The 21,643-nt window shown below is 33.7% G+C and overlaps 3 protein-coding genes across 3 annotated transcripts; 2 read left to right on the forward strand and 1 right to left on the reverse strand.

Moving 5' to 3' along the window:
- Positions 1 to 335: 335 nt before the first annotated feature.
- LOC127120535 (uncharacterized) lies at positions 336 to 4,373 on the reverse strand. Its single transcript, XM_051050997.1, has 2 exons — positions 4,204 to 4,373; positions 336 to 2,248 (listed from the first exon to the last, which is right to left on the reverse strand). Exon 2 carries the CDS (start codon positions 2,241 to 2,243, stop codon positions 1,764 to 1,766), a length of 480 nt encoding a protein of 159 aa, XP_050906954.1. The 5' UTR covers positions 2,244 to 2,248; positions 4,204 to 4,373; the 3' UTR covers positions 336 to 1,763.
- A 1,845-nt stretch (positions 4,374 to 6,218) lies between these two features.
- Positions 6,219 to 6,770, forward strand: LOC127123817 (secreted RxLR effector protein 161-like). The gene has a single exon (XM_051053994.1). It carries the CDS (start codon positions 6,219 to 6,221, stop codon positions 6,768 to 6,770), a length of 552 nt encoding a protein of 183 aa, XP_050909951.1.
- A 3,866-nt stretch (positions 6,771 to 10,636) lies between these two features.
- On the forward strand, positions 10,637 to 12,014 carry LOC127120536 (glycine cleavage system H protein, mitochondrial). Its single transcript, NM_001427526.1, has 4 exons — positions 10,637 to 11,048; positions 11,124 to 11,212; positions 11,277 to 11,447; positions 11,633 to 12,014. Exons 1-4 carry the CDS (start codon positions 10,940 to 10,942, stop codon positions 11,759 to 11,761), a joined length of 498 nt encoding a protein of 165 aa, NP_001414455.1. The 5' UTR covers positions 10,637 to 10,939; the 3' UTR covers positions 11,762 to 12,014.
- Positions 12,015 to 21,643: the final 9,629 nt, after the last annotated feature.

Consider the following 21,643-nt stretch of genomic DNA (forward strand, 5'->3'; position numbering starts at 1 on the left):
TGATAGACAGGTTCTCCTAGGTGAGGAGTATAGTGAACAACGGGAGGCACATTAGTGAAGACAGGAGCATTTGGTGGAACGAACTCTTGTTGATATCTATCTTGATTAAGATCCCTGGGTATTTCCCAAGGACGGGATGTTGTGATGGTAACAGAAGTGACTGGGACAGCGTTGATTTCTGAAGCGATGACTGTAGTGACGAGTGCTGCTGTTGTCTGATTCTGAATTTGAGGTTGATTCTGTGCCGAAGTCTGTCCTGAATTATGAACTTGAGCCCTAGCCTGGGCTTCCTCTGCTTGTAGACGGGCGGTTAACATTTGGTTGCGCATCTCTGCTGCCTGTGCTTGCGCCTGGATCTGTGCATCTTGTGCTTCGGCAACCTGAGCTTGTGCTGTTTGAAGTTGAGCAGCTTGGGCTGCTTGGTTTGCTATCAATGTCTCGACCATAGCAGAAAGGCGGTCAACCTGAGCTTTAATTCTCGGTTCTCGTTATCTGTTATCTCCATTCTTCTTTTGTAGTTGGCTCTTGTGTTGTAATTATGCGTCAACTTGAAATGGATCTTGTGGCGGGAAGCAACTGTTAGAAGACTGGACCAAGACAGACAACCTGTATGCACGTGATGCATGGATATGCAAAATGAATGATTTTCCAAGGAACTCTAAGTGAAGGAAAAGATAGAATTGCAAACATTTTTAATAACAAAACAAAGTTATCAACCCAAAATACAACCAAGAAAACCATTTAAGGACATGTGTCATCAGGACGAGCATAAACAAGTAGGAGTTGTCCTTCAAGTCTCTCAATTCTTTCTTCATAGGCCTTTTGCATAAAAGCTTTCTCCTTCACCAAACTGTCTACAAGACCTTTCCATGCACCTAAGGACTGCGGAATCTGGGAGTAATCTGTTGTGCCTGAGGAAAATAAATCCTCTTGCACCCTTGGACGTTTACCTGCACGATCTTCTCCACTCTGCTCCTTTAACTGTCTCTGAAGTTCTTCATTTTCCATTTCGAGCACCTGGGCCTTATCCTTCCAAGCGTCTCTCTCTTTCTTGACCCTCTCCAAGGTGGCTTGGAGTTCTTCTTTGTCATCTAGCGGAAGGTAGGGGGTCTTCAACGGAGCGGGTTTGATAGGATCATGATGTGGGTATGGCATTTTCAACTGTATAGCTCTGGCTCTGATCCACTGGAGGTACGGCTCATAGGAGGTACAATCTTTCTTACCCAATTCAAGTCTCCCTTTGCGACAAACACGATGCCAAGCTCTTACTACTCTCTCTTTCATGGTAGGGTCCTCCTCGTTATCCCTCAAGAAAATACCTTCTAAAAGAATGTTAGGAGGCTTGTCCTTCATAGGGTAACCGAGTTGTCTCCTAGCAAGTACTGGATTATAAGAAATGATTCCCTTTGTGCCCATGAGGGGCACATTGGGGAACTCCCCGCAACTATCAATGATCTTCACATCGTCTAAAACTCTACTATACCATGCAATATCTGACTGGGTAAGAGACATAATCCTCTGTGACCACTGAAGTCCTGACTTGCGATCCCAAAAAGTAGCTGACTTAGGAAGATGAGAGACAAACCATTTGTAGAGTAACGGTATACAGTAGACTATGGTTCCTCCTCCTTTCAAAGTACGGTAATGGATGGAATGATAGGTGTCTCCGAGCAAAGTTGGAACAGGATTACCACTTAGGAAGATGCGTATAGCATATGAATCCACAAAACCTTCAATATTAGGAAATAGTAACAAACCGTAGATCAACAAGGCGAACAGATGCTCCACAATAATATCACAACCTTGACTGGAAAATAAGAAACCTTCCCCATTAAGAACTTGGCAGTGAAACCTGGAAGTCCTCCTTTGGTGGTGAAGTTATTCTTGAATTCTGACTTCTTCATGTACAACACTTTTGCAAGAGAACTGTGCTCGGGTAACTTTTCTGAACCAGAGAAAGGTACTGTATCAGCAACTGGGATGTGAAGCAACTGGGCATACTCTTCCAATGTAGGCATGAGTTGATAGTCTGGGAATGTGAAACAGTGATAGACTGGATCATAGAACTGTACTAATGTCTGCAATAACCCTTCTTCCATCCTAAGTGTCAATAAAGATATAAGTGCCCCATATCTGTCTCTGAAACCAATAGGATCTGCGATCGAAGAAACCAGTTTCTTTAGTTCATCTATCTTTGGATTGATGAGATTGTACTTTTTCACACTTCTCTGTCCAAAATCCATGTTTCCTGCAATATTTGCAATCCTCACTTTAAGTTCCTTGGAAAAAGATTGAAATGATAGGAATGAATGCATGTCATGCGTGAATGCAACAAACACAAACATGGTCAAACAATACAAGGCTCAAAGTTCATCACCAGCATGGAGTTTAGGACAGCCCCAAGATAAGTTCTAAGGTTCACCTGCCAAACGGGTTCTAAAAGTTCCCAAGGTTATGGATCCTTCTTCGGATAATACCGGGTTAAGCAACTGCTCGCTTTCCAATATTATTCTCAAAAGAATCTCGCTTGAGTGTGATATCGCGTATCAACCAAACCAGACTTTTGGTCCGAAGTGGTCACTGCATCACATCCTAAGTAAGGCCAAGATGGGGTAAAGGTAAACTAAGGTCCTTGGCTTCACGGGCCCGTCGAAAGCAACAATGCCTCACAAATGACTTGTTTAGCACTATCACCCTCAAAGAGGCCTCCACCAAGCGGACAAAGGCTCAAGTCAACTCGGTAAGGATTGTCTCCTATCAAGTCAACCTGAATTATCATCCATCCTATCTCAAATGTGCCCCAAATCCGGGTATAGGATTTATCACAAGTATCCCCCAAAACCCAAAATAACAAACATTACAAACAATACAATTTAGCAAATATTCACAAAGCAAACATATAAACAAGCAAAGATAGGCTAAACCCTCAAATAAGTTTAATCATGTATTCCCCAGCAGAGTCGCCATTCTGTCGCGACGGGATTTTTCACGAGATTAAGTATTGATTGAACTTAACCCGTTTGAAAAATATTTTAAATGCAAGAGTCGCCACCGTCTTTTATTTTATCCAAAAAGAGGAAGGGAAAAATAACGATAAATCCCTTTAGAGTTACGGGTTCGGGGGTTGTTTATGCAAAGGGAAGGTATTAGCACCCTCTACATCTGTGGTACTCCACAGGAACCTTTTTGCTTATGTTTATGTGAATGCTTTGCTTTTTTTCGCTTTGATCGTTTGATTGGGGAGATGAGAAAGAACTTGATTTTATTGCTTTTGGACTCGATAAAGTCGTAGACTTCATGCCTACGTATCTCCAAGGCGCAATGGAGAAATCAGAATCCACGTAGTTCTCCCAAAAGAAAAAGGGAAAGTCTGTTTTGTTGATTTTAGATTGGCGTGTCTTGCCATCTCTTGCTCGACCTAGGCGGGAGGCTTCGAGACTGACACGTCCTTTTGAAAATGTTTTTAAACTGAAAAGCCAAAGCTGGCAAAAGTTTTGAATGAGCCTAAACCCTGAAACAATAAATAAATGGGCTCATTATAAGGAAGCCCAAGAGTAAGCTTGTGAGTGTGTGAAAAGGGTTTCTTAAACGGCGACCGTTGGAATCGCATCGGGTTTCTCTTTTTTGGATTTTTCGATTTTTTAACATAAAACGTGAACAATACGATTAAACACATAATACAGAAAATAAAAAATGCGAGAAAGTAAATTATTACAACACAGTTAGCTATGAATAGTTAGTATTACGAATAGTTAGTGGAGTTTAATCGAGCTGAAACTGAAACGAAACGGTTAGTAACAACATAAACAAATATAAAAAACAATATAAACATTTACTTTAGACAAAATAAACATTTGATATAAATAAACATTTAAACAAATAATTAATTTAACTAACATTTAAATAAAACATATATGCAAATAATAATAAAAGATAAACAATATTTAGTAAACAAAAGTAAATATATTATTATATATATATTTTATTTTTAGACAATAATATATAGTAGACAAATAATATATATGTACATTTAGACATAAATATAATAGACAAAAATATATATATATATAATATATATATATATATTAATATATATATATATTATATATATACTATATATATATATATATATAAATAATATATTAAAACACATGTCGGCAAGCCGGAACTTTGCCGATTTCAGAGATAAGTGAAGAATATTACCTTGTGTGAAGAGGATGAACTTCTGATCGTCCAAATGATCGACCGAAAGCTGGAAACCGTCACCGACGCAGTGCTGGCTGCCTTCGTGAGTACCTGACTTCAACGTCGCTTTTGATCGGTGAAACGACGCCGGAATGAAATGAACCTTGGATATTTGTGACCTGGACTCAACGAACTTCAAAGATATGAATTGGGTTTTTGTATTCGGTGAATAATCGGGACGATTTTGGGTTACCGAAAATGAAGAACAAGTGAAATACGGTAATGCTTTTGGAAAAATATTTCTTTTCAATTCTCTGTTTCTCTCCCCACACGTTTTTTTCCTTAATGATCCACCTCCTTCTCCTTTTTTTCTTTTTCTTACTAACCACATCTATATATATATATTTAGATTACTTAAACAATAAGAAACCTAAAAAATATCTAACATAAATTAATAATATATATTTAGATTACTTAAACAATAAGAAACCTAAAAAATATCTAACATAAATTAATAATATATATTTAGATTACTTAAACAATAAGAAACCTAAAAAATATCTAACATAAATTAATAATATATATTTAGATTACTTAAACAATAAGAAACCTAAAAAATATCTAACATAAATTAATTATATATTTATATTATATATAATAATAATAAACTAATATAATATTAATCCTAATTAAATAAACTAATTAACAACTAAACACAATTAATATTAAGCACAAATAATATTAACGGCACACGATTAAAATACGATAAAATCGAGCGACACGAACGCGATAAAAAACGATGACAATTTGCACAGCAAAACAGACAAATTGATAAAACCAATAAACCAGTAAACCGGTAAACCAGTAAAATCAACAACACGACTCAAACAGACTCGATTAAATCACACGGCACAACACGTAATTAAATAAACAACCCTAGGCAAAAATAAAATCAACACGACATCACGAAAACGCTGACAAACACAATCACAAATAATCGGGCAATACGAAAACTCTAATATATTCGAAATACAGTCAAAATACCGACAAACAAACAATTAAATAGATAAAAACGCACAAAACCTAATCGAAGCGATGCCACACACAAAAGAGATAAGCGAGATAAATACGAGGCAACGATATCGGCCAGGTTTTGCTAAAACAACGAAATACAACACGGTAAGCAACGAAAACACACAAAACCTAATCAAACCAGTTGTCACGCGAAGTTTAAGAAATTGAGATGAATACGAGACAACGAGATTAATCAAGATGTGGTCAACAAAGCCAAAGTCAAATTTTGGGGTGCGAGAGACATGCTGTAAGATACCAAAGTAGATTATGAAGGGAAAGTTATTCGGTGTGCCATGTTAGTAGACTCTGAACCCGTGAGTACAGAAGAAGCTCTCAAGCAGAAAGTCTGGAAGCTGACAGAACTTTCAAAGAACAAGAAAGCCATCAGCGTGAAATGAGTTTATAAGATGAAGCTAAAGCCAGATGGATCAATTGGAAAATATAAAACAAGGTTAGTTATGAGAATATTTCTACAGAAACCTGAGTTAAATTACTTTGAAGTGTTTGCACCTGTAGTAAGACATAAAACAATCAGGTTGGTGATTGCGATATCTGCTAACATGAATTGGCCTCTGATGCATTTAGACATGAAATCTGCATTTATGAATGGTTCATTAGAAGAAGAGGTTTATGTGTCACAACCTTCTGGATTTGAGAAAAATAATCAGGAAGGGATGGTGTACAAATTACACAAAGCTTTGTATGGACTGAAGCAAGCCCCTAGAGCTTGGAATCTGAAAATTGATTCATTTTTCAAGAAGCAGGGATTTTAGAAATGTGAGATGGAGTATGGTGTCTATGTTCAACATACTTCTGAAGGCAATATGATTTTTGTGTGTTTGTATATTGATGACATATTGCTAACAAGAAGTTGTGAACATGAGATAGCTAAGTTCAAGAAGGGGCTGATGAATGAGTTTGAGACGACGAATCTAGGAAATATGGTTTATTTTCTAAGGATGGAGATTATGTACTCTAAGAAAAGCATAATTTTACATCAACTGAAGTATAAAGTTGAGCTTCTAAAGAGATTTGAGTTGTTGAATTATAAAGTTGATGTCACACCTGCTGATACAAATCAGAAATTGGATTTTGATTCTGTTGGGGATGATGTAGATGCGACTATGTTCAAGCAATTGGTAGGTTCTATGAGATATTTGTGTAATACCAGACCTGATATTTGCCATGCAGTTGGAATGTTGAGTAGGCTTATGAGTAAACCAAAGTGGTCTCATTACCAAGCCGCTGTCAGAATTCTGAGGTATATAAATGGATCTCTGAAGTATGGAGTTTTGTTCTCTTATGGTGCTGAAACTGACTCAGAACTTCTGAGTTACTCAAATTTTGACTGGTATGTAGACGGGGTTATCAGAAGAAGTACTTCTGAATACTTGTTTAAGTTTCTGGGAAGTTCTATTCTTTGGTGTTCCAAGAAGCAACTGGTTGTTGCTTTGTCAACTTGTGAAGCAAAATATATTGCAAGTGTTGTGACTGCATGTCAAGCTGTGTGACTTCTGAATTTACTACAGAATATGAAGATCAAAGTAAACAAGCCTCTGAAGTTGATGATTGATAACAAGTCTGCAATCAATTTGTCTAAGAACCCAATGCTGCATGGGAGAAGCAAGCATATTGAGACTAAGTATCACTTTCCGAGAAATCAAGTTCAAAATGGAGTACTAGAAGTAATGCACTATAGCACCCAAAAGCAAATGACATATGTTCTAACGAAGGCGATCAAGACTGATCAATTTCTCCGCTTGAGGGATGAAATTGTTGTTGTTAGTTTTGGTTAAGCTGAATATGAATTAAGGGATGTTGTTAGAATTAATGCATTTCCAGAAACTTGTAGATAAAGTTTGTTAGATGATATTTTAGTATTTTCTCTTAAGTCCCACTTGTATTTAAACAAGTGAGTGGTGTGAACATTTATCATTATCCTTTTTTAGTGTGTGTAGCAGTGTGTGTATGCAACCATTTGTAACTATTTTAGAATAGTGAAAGTTTGTTATTATTCTCTCTTCTCTCTCTTATTTCCATTGTTCATCTTTATCACCATGTGCACCAACGCATGGCTCCGCCACTGATATTTATCCATAATTGTTTATTGAATAAAATTTTCTCATTTATTCTCGTGCAATAGAAAAATAAAAAAATGACTTAAATATAATTTGTCTCATGAAACATGTGAATTTGGTGTCTTTTCATGCCTTAAAGTGTCTCTATTTTTAAAGAAACTCATAATAATTGTGGAACGAGTGCAACTTTTTAAAATACTGATTATATGAAGCAATATATATTTTCAGCGTTTAAGAGACATCACATAAATTGCAATAGTTCAATGGTAACCACCTATACTATGTTTCTTACTCATAAATAGTGATCTTGAATCTCTTGAATGCACATTTTTATTCTTTGTGTCCATTTTAATCAACAATTAAAATATTAAAAAATTTCAAAGCCAAGACTTAGGACAAACAATTCAACCATTAGCCATTATGATTTTCAAATGCATGTTTTAGAAATTCTACCCACCCCCACCATTTTCAAAATATATCTAAATTTATTATTTAGTAAATTTTATGATTTTAGATAAATGTATAATACGATTTGAAGTACTTCCTCTGTTTTTTTATAAGTCGCTTTAGAGAAAAAATTTGTACCAAAACATAAGTCATTTTGCAATACCAAAAAATCATTAATGTTATTTTTTGTATTATACCCTTAAATATTTATTATAATATATTTTTTCAATTATTCAAATTTATCATTCTCGTGCAATTAATGAAGGACAATATTGTAAAATACTTTATTATTTATCTTTCTTATACAACCATGATTATTTTTCTTAATATATGTGAGAAGTCTAAAACGACTTATAATAAAAAATAGAGAGAATATTACTCAATAAATCAAATTGTCACTCATCCTTGAATAGTTTGATAGACAAATTTTAAATCAATTATTTGTTAGAATAAGTGTGCATATTTCAAATATGAAATATCGATACCATTGAACTTTATTAAATAAGACATTGTCTCTCATACCCTTTTAATGATAATTTAAGAGTCAAACCCTTGAACTTTATGAAGCGGTACCACTTTATTCTAATATAGGTAACAATTTCAGAAATGCACCAATAATTATGCACTCTAACAAACATATGCTATATATATATATATATATATATATATATATATATATATATATATATATATATATATATATAATATATATATATATATATATATATATATATATATATATATATATATATATATATATATATATATATATATATATATATATATATATATATTATATATATTATATATATATATATAATTATATATATTAATATCTATTATATATATATATATATATATATCATATATATATCTAATATATATATATATATATCTATATATTCTATATATATATCTATATATATTATCAAGTACTCTAATCATTCAAATAACATACTTTCATCATTAAACTCAAGATTTAATGTAATCAAGTGTGAGTTGAACTTCTACCATTGAAGATTGAATATATATGAGCTTGTTCTACATCCCTAATGATCATGTGTTCATTGTCTTTTACATTATCCCCGAAGATATCACATCCTTATCAATTCTTTCATCAAAGAGTTGTATGATTTTTCAACTTTAAAGAACTTTTAATGTTCAACATTTCATAAATTTTTACAAAACTATGTTTATGATTACTTCATGTACTTTTGACAGTGTTCACTAACTATCATAAAAAAAACATGGCAGGTTTGTCATTTTAATCTATTATATCATATACATAATATTTTTTATTCTTAATATTTATTACAAACAATCATCATGACACTTTTGTCATTTAACGATACTATGTCATATATATAAATTTTATGTCTTTCAAATATTTAATAATAATTTTACTTTGACATTACATTTTCACTTAAATTCATATAAAATATATTCAATGCTTTAAGAATATGTTGTTATAATCATAAATATATGTTAAAAATAACTTTTACTTTATAAAGTGGGTCCAAACAGTTATAAATTCAATATAAAATTAAATATAACACAATTTAATTTATCTATATTCTAAAAAAAGCATTTCCAATGCTAATTATATACACAATATATATATATATATATATATATATATATATATATATATATATAGAGAGATATAGAGAGAGAGAGAGAGAGAGAGAGAGAGAGAGAGAGAGAGAGAGCGAGAGAGAGAGAGAGAGAGAGAGAGAGAGAGAGAGAGAGAGCGAGAGAGAGAGACGCGAGAGAGAGAGAGAGAGAGAGAGAGAGAGGATGAGAGAGAGAGAAGAGAGCGAGATGAGAGAGAGAGAGAGAGAGAGAGAGAGAGAGAGAGAGAGAGAGAGAGAGAGAGATTACTATACACTGTCAACTGTCAGTGTAAAAAGTTTTACACTGTTGATTCATCACCATCATTCATTTGTACCACTTTTATATTTTTGAAATAAAAGTCAAACTTCTTTTAATATCCGACGTCTATAATTAACTGATGGTGTAAAATCTCTTTATACTATCAGTGTATTTCAATTAAACTTTTATATATATATATATATATATATATATATATATATATTATATATATATATATATATATATATAATATATATATATATATATATATATTACAAATTCTATGTGTTAAATTCAAATTTTATATTTTTGTAATGATATATCCAAATAAGAGTGAACTAAAACCATTAATATTTTCTATAAGTTTTTTTCATTGTCACTTATAATAACAAACAATATTTTCAATATCAAAAATAAGTAAAAATCATTTTTAATATAAAAAATAAGTAAGAAATAATATTCTCATAAAAATGAGAGAGATAATTTTAAATTTAATAAATTTTTGCACAAACAACAATATAATTGAAACACATCCTTGATATTTTTAATTCTTTTTACACAATATTTTTTATGTTACCAATAAATAATATTCACCATAAATTGAACTCATGATTTTTTAATCATCACATAACTCGTTACGTCAGAATATGATCCTCCATTAACTTTTAAAAAAAAGTCAAAGATTTTATCACACATAAAATATCTAATTATTAACAATCATAAACATCTAAGTATTGTTTATAATTTCAATATGCAAATTTAAAATTAATTCTCTTTATTTTCTAGATCGATTCTCCCAATTTAATAGAAAAACACATTAAGCACAAAATAACACAATAATTTTAAGAAAATATTCATTATAGAGCAAATCTACACTAATCACATGATAAATATGAAGTATAAATATTATATTAAAATTTTCAACAAATAAAACTCATAGAAAACCCAAGTGAATGTTAGATTAAGTGTTAGAAATAGTGTTTTAGCAGTCCTTTTTTTGTTTGTTTATTTGTATCCATAAGTTTAGCTTGAATATAAAGATCAGTAGAGAAACATTTAATGAATTGATTCTACACTAATAATACTAATAACAAGATTGTTATAAAGTAAAAGAGGATGAAAGTATAGTACATAGAAAGGATGAGGCATTTGCTATCCACCATTCATCAAAGATAATATATTTGGGGAAAAGGAAAACACACACTCACATACATGAACAATATCTCATCATTTCATTTCATTCTTCTACACACTCCTCACAAACACAACCCTTAACAATAACAATGGCACTTAGGATGTGGGCTTCTTCAACTGCCAATGCACTCAAACTCTCCTCTTCCTCTAGATTACATCTCTCCCCTACCTTTTCCATCTCCAGATGTTTCTCTAATGGTATTATTTCTCTTCACATTTTACCTTTTATTTTGAATCATCAAACATATATACATACATTCATTGAATTTGCAGTTTTGGATGGACTCAAGTACGCACCTTCACATGAATGGGTCAAGCATGAAGGATCAGTAGCCACTATTGGTATCACTGACCATGCCCAGGTTTGTTTCCTCCACCTCTATATGTATGTTGTTCTGTCTGTGCTTTATTGTTTGTTTGTTACAGGACCATCTTGGAGAGGTTGTGTTTGTGGAGCTTCCAGAACCTGGTGTCTCAGTTACAAAGGGTAAAGGTTTCGGAGCTGTTGAAAGTGTGAAGGCAACAAGTGATGTAAACTCTCCTATTTCCGGTGAGGTTATCGAGGTTAATACTGGGCTCACCGGAAAGCCTGGCCTCGTAAGTTCATTCCTTCACTCTCACCTTTAGGACTAATTAACTACTTATTTCATATGAAAAATAAGCCGGTTGGATAACTCAACTGGATCTGAGTTCAAACTCTGATGATGAACATAACAAGTAATTAGTACTAGTATTTACCGTTTGAGAAAGTAACTTAATTTTTCTACTTTTGTTGCTTGAAGATCAATTCAAGCCCCTATGAAGATGGATGGATGATAAAAATAAAGCCAACTAGTCCAGATGAATTAGAATCCTTGTTGGGTGCAAAAGAGTACACAAAGTTTTGTGAGGAAGAAGATGCTGCACATTGATGTTCATTTTTCAATATATTGAACTGACTGTTTTTAATATTGTACTACTATCTATCATCTTGTTGTCTATTTTTTTTCAAATGCAATAGAATTGCTTCAAGTTATTGTTGTTTCCATGCGACACTTCAGTGTGTCAGTCTATCTAGCTTGTCATGTACTAATTAAGAAGCAAATTTGTTTTTTCTCATCCAGTTATTATTTTCACTTCAATGTTTTCACAATGATTTTTGATAACAAAGTTCAGATCGGTCAACATGTATGCGTCTGTGTCTCTACATGGCTTATGTTACTTTAATAATTCTTGCAAGACAATTGTCCATAGGCCTTGCGACTGGCAGTTAGGTAACTGGACAGTCCGGATTAATCCTCTCCATCCTGTACCATAAAATCAAATTGAATGAATTATTTATTAATTTAATTTTCTTAGCAATATGAATATGTAGCTATAGCTTTAAAAAAAAACTTAAGCTTTTGGAAGACATGTGGATGATCCATGAGGTGGATAATAGTTACCATAAGGCTGGGATTAAGCTTTTTGCTGTATGTGATTTTGTGATGATACTGCCCCAATAGTTGTCCCTGAAGCATCAGTGGTGACTTCAAACATATGGTTGAAGTATGATAGCTATAATATGGGTAAGGCTACCATTGTTGCCTTAAGGGAATGAAAAGTTGCACTTGTTGTTTCTGTCCATAAGAATTTAGATTCCTTGAGTAGTCACTCAGTGGAGACGCTAGGCTAGCATATTGTCGTACAAAACGACGATAGAATCCCGTGAGACCCAAAAAGGCGCGTACAGTGGTGAGTGAAATTGGTGTTGGCCAATTTTTAATAGCTTGCAACCCTGCCCTAGGTAATCCACTTGTTGTACTCCAAATTTACACTTGCTGAATTTGGCAAAGTACTGGTTGTGGAATAGTAATGATAGCACATGTTCAACATGCCATATATGATCAGCCCAAGTACAACTATAAATCAGGATGTCGTAAAAAAAACTAAGGTGAATTTTTGTAGGAATGGCTGCCTGGAATGTGGAAGGTGCGTTTGTCAAGTTGAATGGCATGACCAAGAACTCAAGGGCAAAAAAAAATACTACTACAAATAATATATTTTTATAACAAAACTTCCACCTCATCGAAAAAACCCCATGTGAAACCCATATAGGCATCACAATTTAATTTTTTATATTTAAAATATCATATATTTCCTCGATTTAGCTAGAAATCAATGGATAAACTATTTAGAGGACACACATTCAAATCTCGACAATTACATTTTAACCTATCTTATTTTTCTTTTTAATTATTTTTTATGACATATTACCTCGGCTTTGCTGAAAATTGAGGGATAAAGTATTTAGATGACACGCCTTTGAATCCTAACAACTAAATTTTATAACCTTTTGATTTTTTTTTAAATTTATTTTATGACATATTACCTCGGTTTTGCTGAAAACCGATAGGTAAAGTATTTAGAGGACACATCTTCGAATCTCAACAACTAAGTTTTATCACCTTTTAATTTTTTTAATTTTTTTATAACCTATTACCTCGATTTTGCAGAAAACTGAGAATAAAGTATCATATATATTTTTTTTATGACCAATTTGATGAAACAATTAAATAGCGAATCTTTGTCGTCAATTTATAAAGTAACAACGGTCACAACATTGTCAAATCATCCATCCACATGAAACATTAATGATCCGCGTGAAACTCCCACTAGCCAATAAAAACGTGAATGCCACAACGATCCATCTTGGATGCAAAGTGCGGAAGTTTCAACTTAACATATTGAAAACAATGATAATGAAATCAAGAGCAGGAAAATATTTCATGGTTAATTTCTTAACATAATATTTTCTCTATTAATTCTTGTTAAAAATGTTTAATGTTAGTTAGGAAAACATGAAAGTAACTTATTAATGTTAATTGTAGTATCAAGTAAAATGTTTAATATTGTTGTTGTTGTATAGATTTGACTATGTATTTATACCTTGAGTTTTGATGATAACAATGTTGTATTTGTGTGAGAAAACTTTTGGTACCCTAATGGTTTGTTATTGTGTAGCTTTAACAGTCAATTCTGATTCTGAGTATATGACGTGTAACGTCATCAGTTTCTGAACATTGTGTTCCTAATTCCGTTTCTGCACTAATCATGAGAAGTTCCGAAAGATATTAAGTTGCTGCTGCAATATTCTTTCTGCTTCTATGTTGATTCCCTCCTGAAAAGTTTCTGAAGAGACGCTAGATTGTTGTTGCAACGTTCTCTCCACTTCTGCTTTTGGACGTGACTCTGATCGTCAAGCTTCTGAAGAATGGCAAGCTTATGAAGTTTTGTTGCTTAGCTGAAGACTATGAAGATCTCAAGCTAGATGTTGAGGTTATCAAGGTTCTGACTATAGATTCTGAAGATACTGAAGATCTCAAGCCAGACTGCTGACGCTATCAAGGTTCTGATCGAAGATTATGAAGTTTTTGAATCCAGATGTATGTTTCTTTGTTTCAGGCTTCATCAACTTTCATCATAAGTCAATGATCTTGAAGATAAGATCAAATGGATACGTGATCATATAGTATATAGTAGAAATCAAATATTCTTTCCACTACCTGATTTCGTGGATAGGGACAGTACTATACATCACATCTGTCACTGAATTTGTGGGCGAAGGATAATACATATTATCACTCCTTTCACCTATCTAATAGTGAATGACCACTCTATTTGGTATCCTCATTTTTCCCTTCAATGGTCTCTTTTCTTATGCTATATAAGTGGAACTTGGACACTTGAAAAAAAGTTGAACCATACAACAATTTGGCAAGTATATTTCTTTGTGAAAAGCTATCAATTTTATACACAGTTTTTCTTTAAGTGTTCATAATTTATTTGTGTAAAATATGTTTGTGTAGAAGTAACTTGTAACACACAAAATATTATTCAAACAATTTGTTTGATTTTTCTTAAGGAGACTAGGGTATAGTCAGATCCTTGAGAAGACAAAGAAAGTTGTTCTTTGTGATTCCTTAAGGAGACTAGGGTATAGTCGGATCCTTGAGAAGACAAAGAAGGTTATTCTTTGTGATTATTGTAATCAGTTGATTATAGTGGATTAAGCTATTGTGTATAAGGAAAAATCACCTTGGCGGATGGACAAAAGAAGCTTTGAGTTTCAAGCGAACTAGGATAAAAATACTTGTGTTTTTATCTCTTTCTCATTAACATTTGAGTGGTGTTCTTGAGTTGAGAAAAATATTTTGTTTTTAAAACCCAATTCAAACCCCCAATTTCTTGTATTTTTCACACCTTCAATTGGTATTAGAGCTCCATTTCTGATTGTGATAAAAGTTTTATCAACACTCCAATGTGTTCAGTATCGATCCAGTTTGTGTGAGAAACAATGGTCGCTACTAACGCTGCTAACGTTGTTAACAACAATGAAAGAGATCACTACATTGCTAAACCACCAATATTTGATGGTGAGAAATTTGATTACTGGAAAGATAGATTCGAAAGTTTCTTTCTTGATTACAATTTTGATCTCTGGGATCTTGTAGTCGATGTCTACGTTCACCCAGTTAATGCTGAAGAAAATAATATAGCAAGAAGTGTTATGACAGATCAACAGAAGCAGGATTTCAAAAATTATCATAAGGCTAGAACTATATTGCTAAATGCTATCTCTTATACTGAGTATGAGAAGATAACAAACAGAGATTTTTCCAAATCCATATTCGACTCTCTGAGGATGACTCATGAGAGGAATGCTCAAGTAAAGGAGACAAAGGATTTGGCCTTAATCCAGAAGTACGAGGCATTCAGAATGGAAGATGATGAAACCGTTGAGATATATTCTCAAGATTTCAGATGCTTATTGCAGGACTGAAAGTTCTGGACAAAGGATACTCTACGGCTGACCATGTCAAGAAGATAATCAGAAGTCTCCCTAAATAATGGAGACCTATGGAAACTGCTTTGAAGATAACAAAGGATACTAATATTATTTTTAACTTGGGATTTATTCATCCTCTCTAGATCGTTTCCTATCGTCAAACAATCATCTTATCGGGAATGAAGAAGAAGATGGATGAAGCCAAGGGGCTTTGGGTCGAGTACTTGCATGAAATCCTATGGTCCTAACAAACTACTCCTCACTTAATTACTAAGGAGACACCTTTTTGAATGGTTAATGGGACCGATGCAATGATACATGTAGAGGTTAATTCTCTGACCCTGAGGTGATTAAACTTTGATGATGATATCACTAAAGAAAGACTGAACAACTCGGGTAACTTCATAGAAGAAATCAGAAGATAGCTCATGTAAGATAATGAGCAGCAAAGCAAAGGATGACTAGAAGGTTCAACACCAGAGTTTGACCAAGAAGTTTTCTAGAGGGAGACTTAGTAGTGAAAAGGATTATAGACACATAGAAGAAGGGAAAGCACTCCCAAAATAGGGAATGGCCTTACCAAATCAAGCACACATTGAACAATTGAGCTTACAAGCTTTAGAATTTAGAAGGATTAGAAATGCCAAGGGTTTAGAATGTTTCCAACCTTAGGTTTTATTATAGTTAAAAATCATGTAATGATATTATTTGAATAAAAATTACGGGTAACACTCTTTTCCCTTGAAAGGGAAAGGGTTTTTAATTAGTCACCCTTAATCATATGATTGTGTGTCACGTTTATAGAAAAGCTAAGCTCAGACCGATAACAATGAAGGTAGTAGGCATTTCTGACCTTAAGAAATTGGCTACGTAAATGTTAAACCTCTGGTCAGGTTAAGTTAAATAAAACCTATGACCTTAAGAAATCGACCATGTAAATGAGAAACCTCTGGCCGAGTTAAGTTAAATAAAACCTCTGACCTTAAGAAATCGGCCAAGTAAATGAGAAACCTTTGGTTGGGTTAAGTTAAATAAAACCTCTGACCTTAAGAATTGGCTACATAAATGTTAAACCTCTGGTCGTGTTAAGTTAAATAAAAACCCTGACCTTAAGAAATCTGCTACATAAATGTTAAACCTCTGGTCGAATTAAGTTAAATGAAATCTCTAACCTTAAGAAATCAACTACGTAAATGTTAAACCTCTGGCCGAGTTAAGTTAACTAAAACCTATGACCTAATGAAATCGGCCATGCAAATGAGAAACCTTTGGTCGGGTTAAGTTAAATAAAACCTATGACCTTAAGAAATTGGATAAGTAAATGAGAAACCTCTAGCCATGTTAGGTTAACAAGACTTATAACCTATGAAATCGGCCAAGGAAATGATAAACTTTTGGCCAGGTCGTAAAACCTTTAGACAGGTTATGACCTAACTAATCGCCCAAATAAGGATTTCTGGCCAGATTGTAGCAATCGAACATTTGGTTTAGTGAAACCGGTCATAAAATTTCCATGTCGGGCTATCAAACACAAAAATCAAATTGAAGATTCGAGGAGTCTCTATTAAGAGACTAGATTGATTAAATAATTTCATCAAAAAGTCTAAATTATTAAAGACAAATGATCAAATTGAGTAAACTGATATGCATTAAAAAAACCAACGTCTGAAACATACTAATGGACATGGATGATATAATAATGATATCATATTCAAAAGGAACCCCCTTGAAGGGCTCAAATATTGTTCAAAAAAGGAAAAACATTGTTCAAAAGTTACAAAAAGTCACATCAATATTCATGGCCAACAACAAACGTAAACAAACATTAAACTTCATGATGCCTGTCTTCCTGAGCCCCAGGTGTCAAGTTGTTCACCACCAAATATTTCAAAACCTTTGCTTCGGGAGATGCTTGCTCCATGTCCACCAGTTGGCCGTCTATCACAGTCTTAAAAAAGCTCATCTTTGACACGTCCAGGCCGGGCATGATGCATAAAGCTTGGAATTTTTCTATTTCAAAAGCTTCATCACTAACTGAGAGTAAGTCTAACTGAGCATCTTGCAAATACTTCTTCAAAGTCTCATTAAGAGCCCGGGCTTGTTCCGCTTCTTAAACCAAACTGACATTGGTTGCTTCCAGCTTCGAGCATTTTGGACTCAGCAGTTTCCCTTTGCTTGGTCATTTTTGACAACTGGGACTCTGAGGTCTCCTTCCGCTTCTTCATCTATAATAGTTGCTTGGTCAACTCCTCTACCTTGACGGTCTAGACTTTTAAGTCATCCTTTAATTGGGTCATCTCTTTATTAAGACAGACCTCGTTTTTCTCATAAGCATCACCTATTTCAAACAGACCTCGATTCATGACCGCGCATATCATTAGGTAAGCCCCAAGATTTTGGATCAACTATTGAACGCCTTAGGACTTCACCTTTTCAATGTCCTCAATAGCGTTCAGATGAACATAAAGATATCTCAAACCGTTAAAACTGTTGGACCAGAAGTTAAATTCAGAATATGGTTTAGATTGGTAACTACTACCCGAATCTGGCATCAAGGTAGTAATAGTTAGGTTGGCCTGACTAACATCATCACTCATCAGGGTCTTCATCTTCTTAGAAGAACCCAACTTGGAGTCCCTAGAGGGAGAAATGAAGACAGGTATGGACTCTGATACAATATGGGCTTCTTTGACAACGTCCAGCTTCTTCCTTTTGAGAGTCTAGGTTTGAATACCCTTCAAAAAACTCTTATAGGCAAACTGCTCCCCACATCTCGCTCTTGCTTCATCCATCAATCTCTTTTGTTTGGAAAGTTTAAGGTTTATCATGTTAGATGAAATTAAAAAACCAAAGTAAAGTTCAGGAGCTATAAAATAATAAGGTTATCAAAAAGCAATAAAAAGCATACATAAGCATTTCCCAGGAAATTATAAATTGTTCCGAGTCATCATCCATATGTAGCAAGTCCTTAACTTTCACTACCCGAAAAGCATCCATAACGGCAAAGGCTTGGATTTCTAGAGCGTTCAACTTATCATAGTCAAAACCAGAAACCAGGAATGGGTTATCCGATCAGTAAATCGGGAAACGATAGTTCGTGTCCAGCGTATACATAACCTGTGGACATCTTTCCTTACTCTTCACTTGAAGGAACATGTCCTTGAAAATCTTATAATTAATAGTATAAGCTTGAAGAAAGCTTTTCCCCAAAATCCCTCTGAGGGATACCTAACCTCCTTTTTCCGCTCCCTTCAACTCAAATAATGAGAAAAACAATCTTAAGGTGGGCGTTATATCCACCGCATTGCAAATGAGTTCAAAATCCTTAATAAAACCAACCATTTGGGCGTAACTGAGAATGGGCTATATTTAGTATTTTGAGGAGATCAAACTCAAAATCGGTAAATGGGATATGAACTTTAAAGTCCTCAATTACCCCTGAGTAGAAATAGAAATACTCATCAGACACTCCTTTTAGCCGAGTAATACAAACTATTTCACCAATCACACAAGGTTCTAATATAACATCTTCCTCATTCCCGGTAGAGGAAATTGGATTATTAGAATGAAGTTTCAAGATGTAGTTGTCGTCGATGACACTGTGGTCGTAGCTTAGAACCTCTTTGCCAATAAAAAATCATGTTGTTTCCATCAGAGTATCCAAGAAACCTGATGAAGAAGACTCTAAGTCAGTGTTACTAATAGGTGAAGGGATCTCACCATAAACTTCTTTGATAATCCAGTCAAAATTCCCTCGACTTAAATAACCCTCACACTCTCTCATGAATTCATTCAAAGTCCTATTTCTCTCATTGGCAGTAAGGGGAATCAAGGATTCACCCGAATGGTCACAAACTCGTATTAAAGCCATAACAAAGAGTAGAAAAAGAGAGTGTGAAGGAAAAGAAAAATATTACATGGGGCTTGAGTTTACAGAAAGAGCGAGTGATTGATGAAGTGAAAAAATTTGTTAGCAACATTTGAAGGAAGTATCACTGGCTTTGGTGAAAAAACAAAAGGAAGAGAATAATCCTTTTATTTGAAATAAGTTACAACGATCAAGAATATGTATCGAACAAGTGTAATGATGACAAATTGGAGTTCCCATAAAATCCATCATGATGAGGAAAGAGAAATAGTTTGTCATCATTAAAATAACTGAGATTCTGTAACTCTCCGAATAGGAGATCGACTTAAGGAAGAAGAAATTTCAAGATTTTCTGGTCCGAATACTTCAATCCAATTGGACCTCGTAATCGAGGGGCTTATGTACATCTCGAAATTCCTGAAAGCCAAAACTTTTGCAAATTGAGCACAAGGAAGAAAGTAAGTCGGATAAGCAAAAACCTTGCACAAGTCGGAACTCGGTCAGGGTTCACATACCTGCAAAGCAAGCACGTCAAAGTTGGCCTCGTAATAAACTCTGATAGAACAAGTCGGCTCCGGCCTTATGAGCGGTGCTAGGAAGCCATATGAACAGTCACAATGGGCGGTTATGAAACGTCTCCATGATGGCAGAGGGGTTACATAAACTGAGGGAAAAGACGTTATGTGATGATTATAGAGGACGATTGACGTTATCCCGAGTCGTCTTAATGAGGGATATGAAGAAGCACACCTTTAAGAATCATTAGTGGATAAAGAGGTATAAAAGGATACTTCTTCCATGAGGAGAAGGACAACGAATATACCTCTTAACAAAATAGGACGACTGTGGCTTCACGACTAACTTCCGAGAAATTTCTTCAAATAATGTTTAACAAGAATAATTTTTTTACATAATTGTTATAAATCTAGATTTTGAGAATTCTTATGGATTTGGAAGAAAGAAGACGAGTTGAAAATATCCCATTACAATATAAATTGATTGATTTAAATGTTTTTAAGATTTTAGTAAAATTTAAATCAATTTATTTAAAATATAAAATGACACAAAAGCTTATTTCCATTTGTATTGGTATGAGCCGCTGCTAAAGGCAATAATTTTAAATTTAACGATTTGTTGCATCTTGAACCATCACTATAAAGATTACTAAAACAAAAGACATATGTGGCGATCAAAACTGCAACTAAGGAATGTGTATAAAAAGGTGTATATATGTATCATTGTAAATTTAAAAATAATCTATACTATATGTTTGTGGAAAATCTTTTCGTTTGGTCACACTCTATTATTATTTATTCAAACATAATCAATCTGGATTCATGAGAGCAACATTTACATTTGTAATGCCACTCAAGTGGAAATCCTCTCTTCCTTTTTGCACGTTTTAATGTGCTATCATCACAAAGAACTAAAAACAAACATCCATATATAGGTTTGAATGCCAACAAATTTAACAAATAATAACTAAAGATATGAAAAGAGCACTAAGTGCTATTTTGGGGGATCTACTTAAAAACAAGCTTATTGGCTAACCTAATTTTTTTAGTGGAACACATCCTAACTTATGATAACAACAAAGGAGATTGTGAAAATAAATAAAATAAAAAAACAAATGCACCTAGTGCTTTCTTATTCATTAAGTCGTTTTAGTTTTCTAAAAAAAGTTAGGAGTGACAACCGAACATCTCGTTCCGTCCGTTTAGATCTGTTCCACAAAAATCTGTAAAATAAAATAGAGTGGATGAATATATTTGACCTTGCGAACTCAAAACATTAATTTGTCAATAAAATATGAGGGATAGACGAGGCGGACTCGTGGGCATTGAATCTTTTATATCTAAAAGTTTAAAAAAAAAATTATGTTAACGCTCGAGCTTGCAAAAACCGTAAAAAAAACGAAATAGAAAAGGGCGAACACATTAGAAAACATAGATCTAAAATATTTATCCCATAAAGAAAAAAGGATAAAATAGAAATATTCGACGAACCGCTCCCGTTTTGCCACTGCATTATTATAGATGTCACGTTTTATAAATCTCCTAGATGCAAAACTAATATTTTGCACTTGAATTAAAATGGTAGTTAGATGATAAGAGACTT

Source organism: Lathyrus oleraceus, chromosome 2 (assembly GCF_024323335.1).
Source record: "Lathyrus oleraceus cultivar Zhongwan6 chromosome 2, CAAS_Psat_ZW6_1.0, whole genome shotgun sequence".
Classification (NCBI taxonomy): domain Eukaryota; kingdom Viridiplantae; phylum Streptophyta; class Magnoliopsida; order Fabales; family Fabaceae; genus Lathyrus; species Lathyrus oleraceus.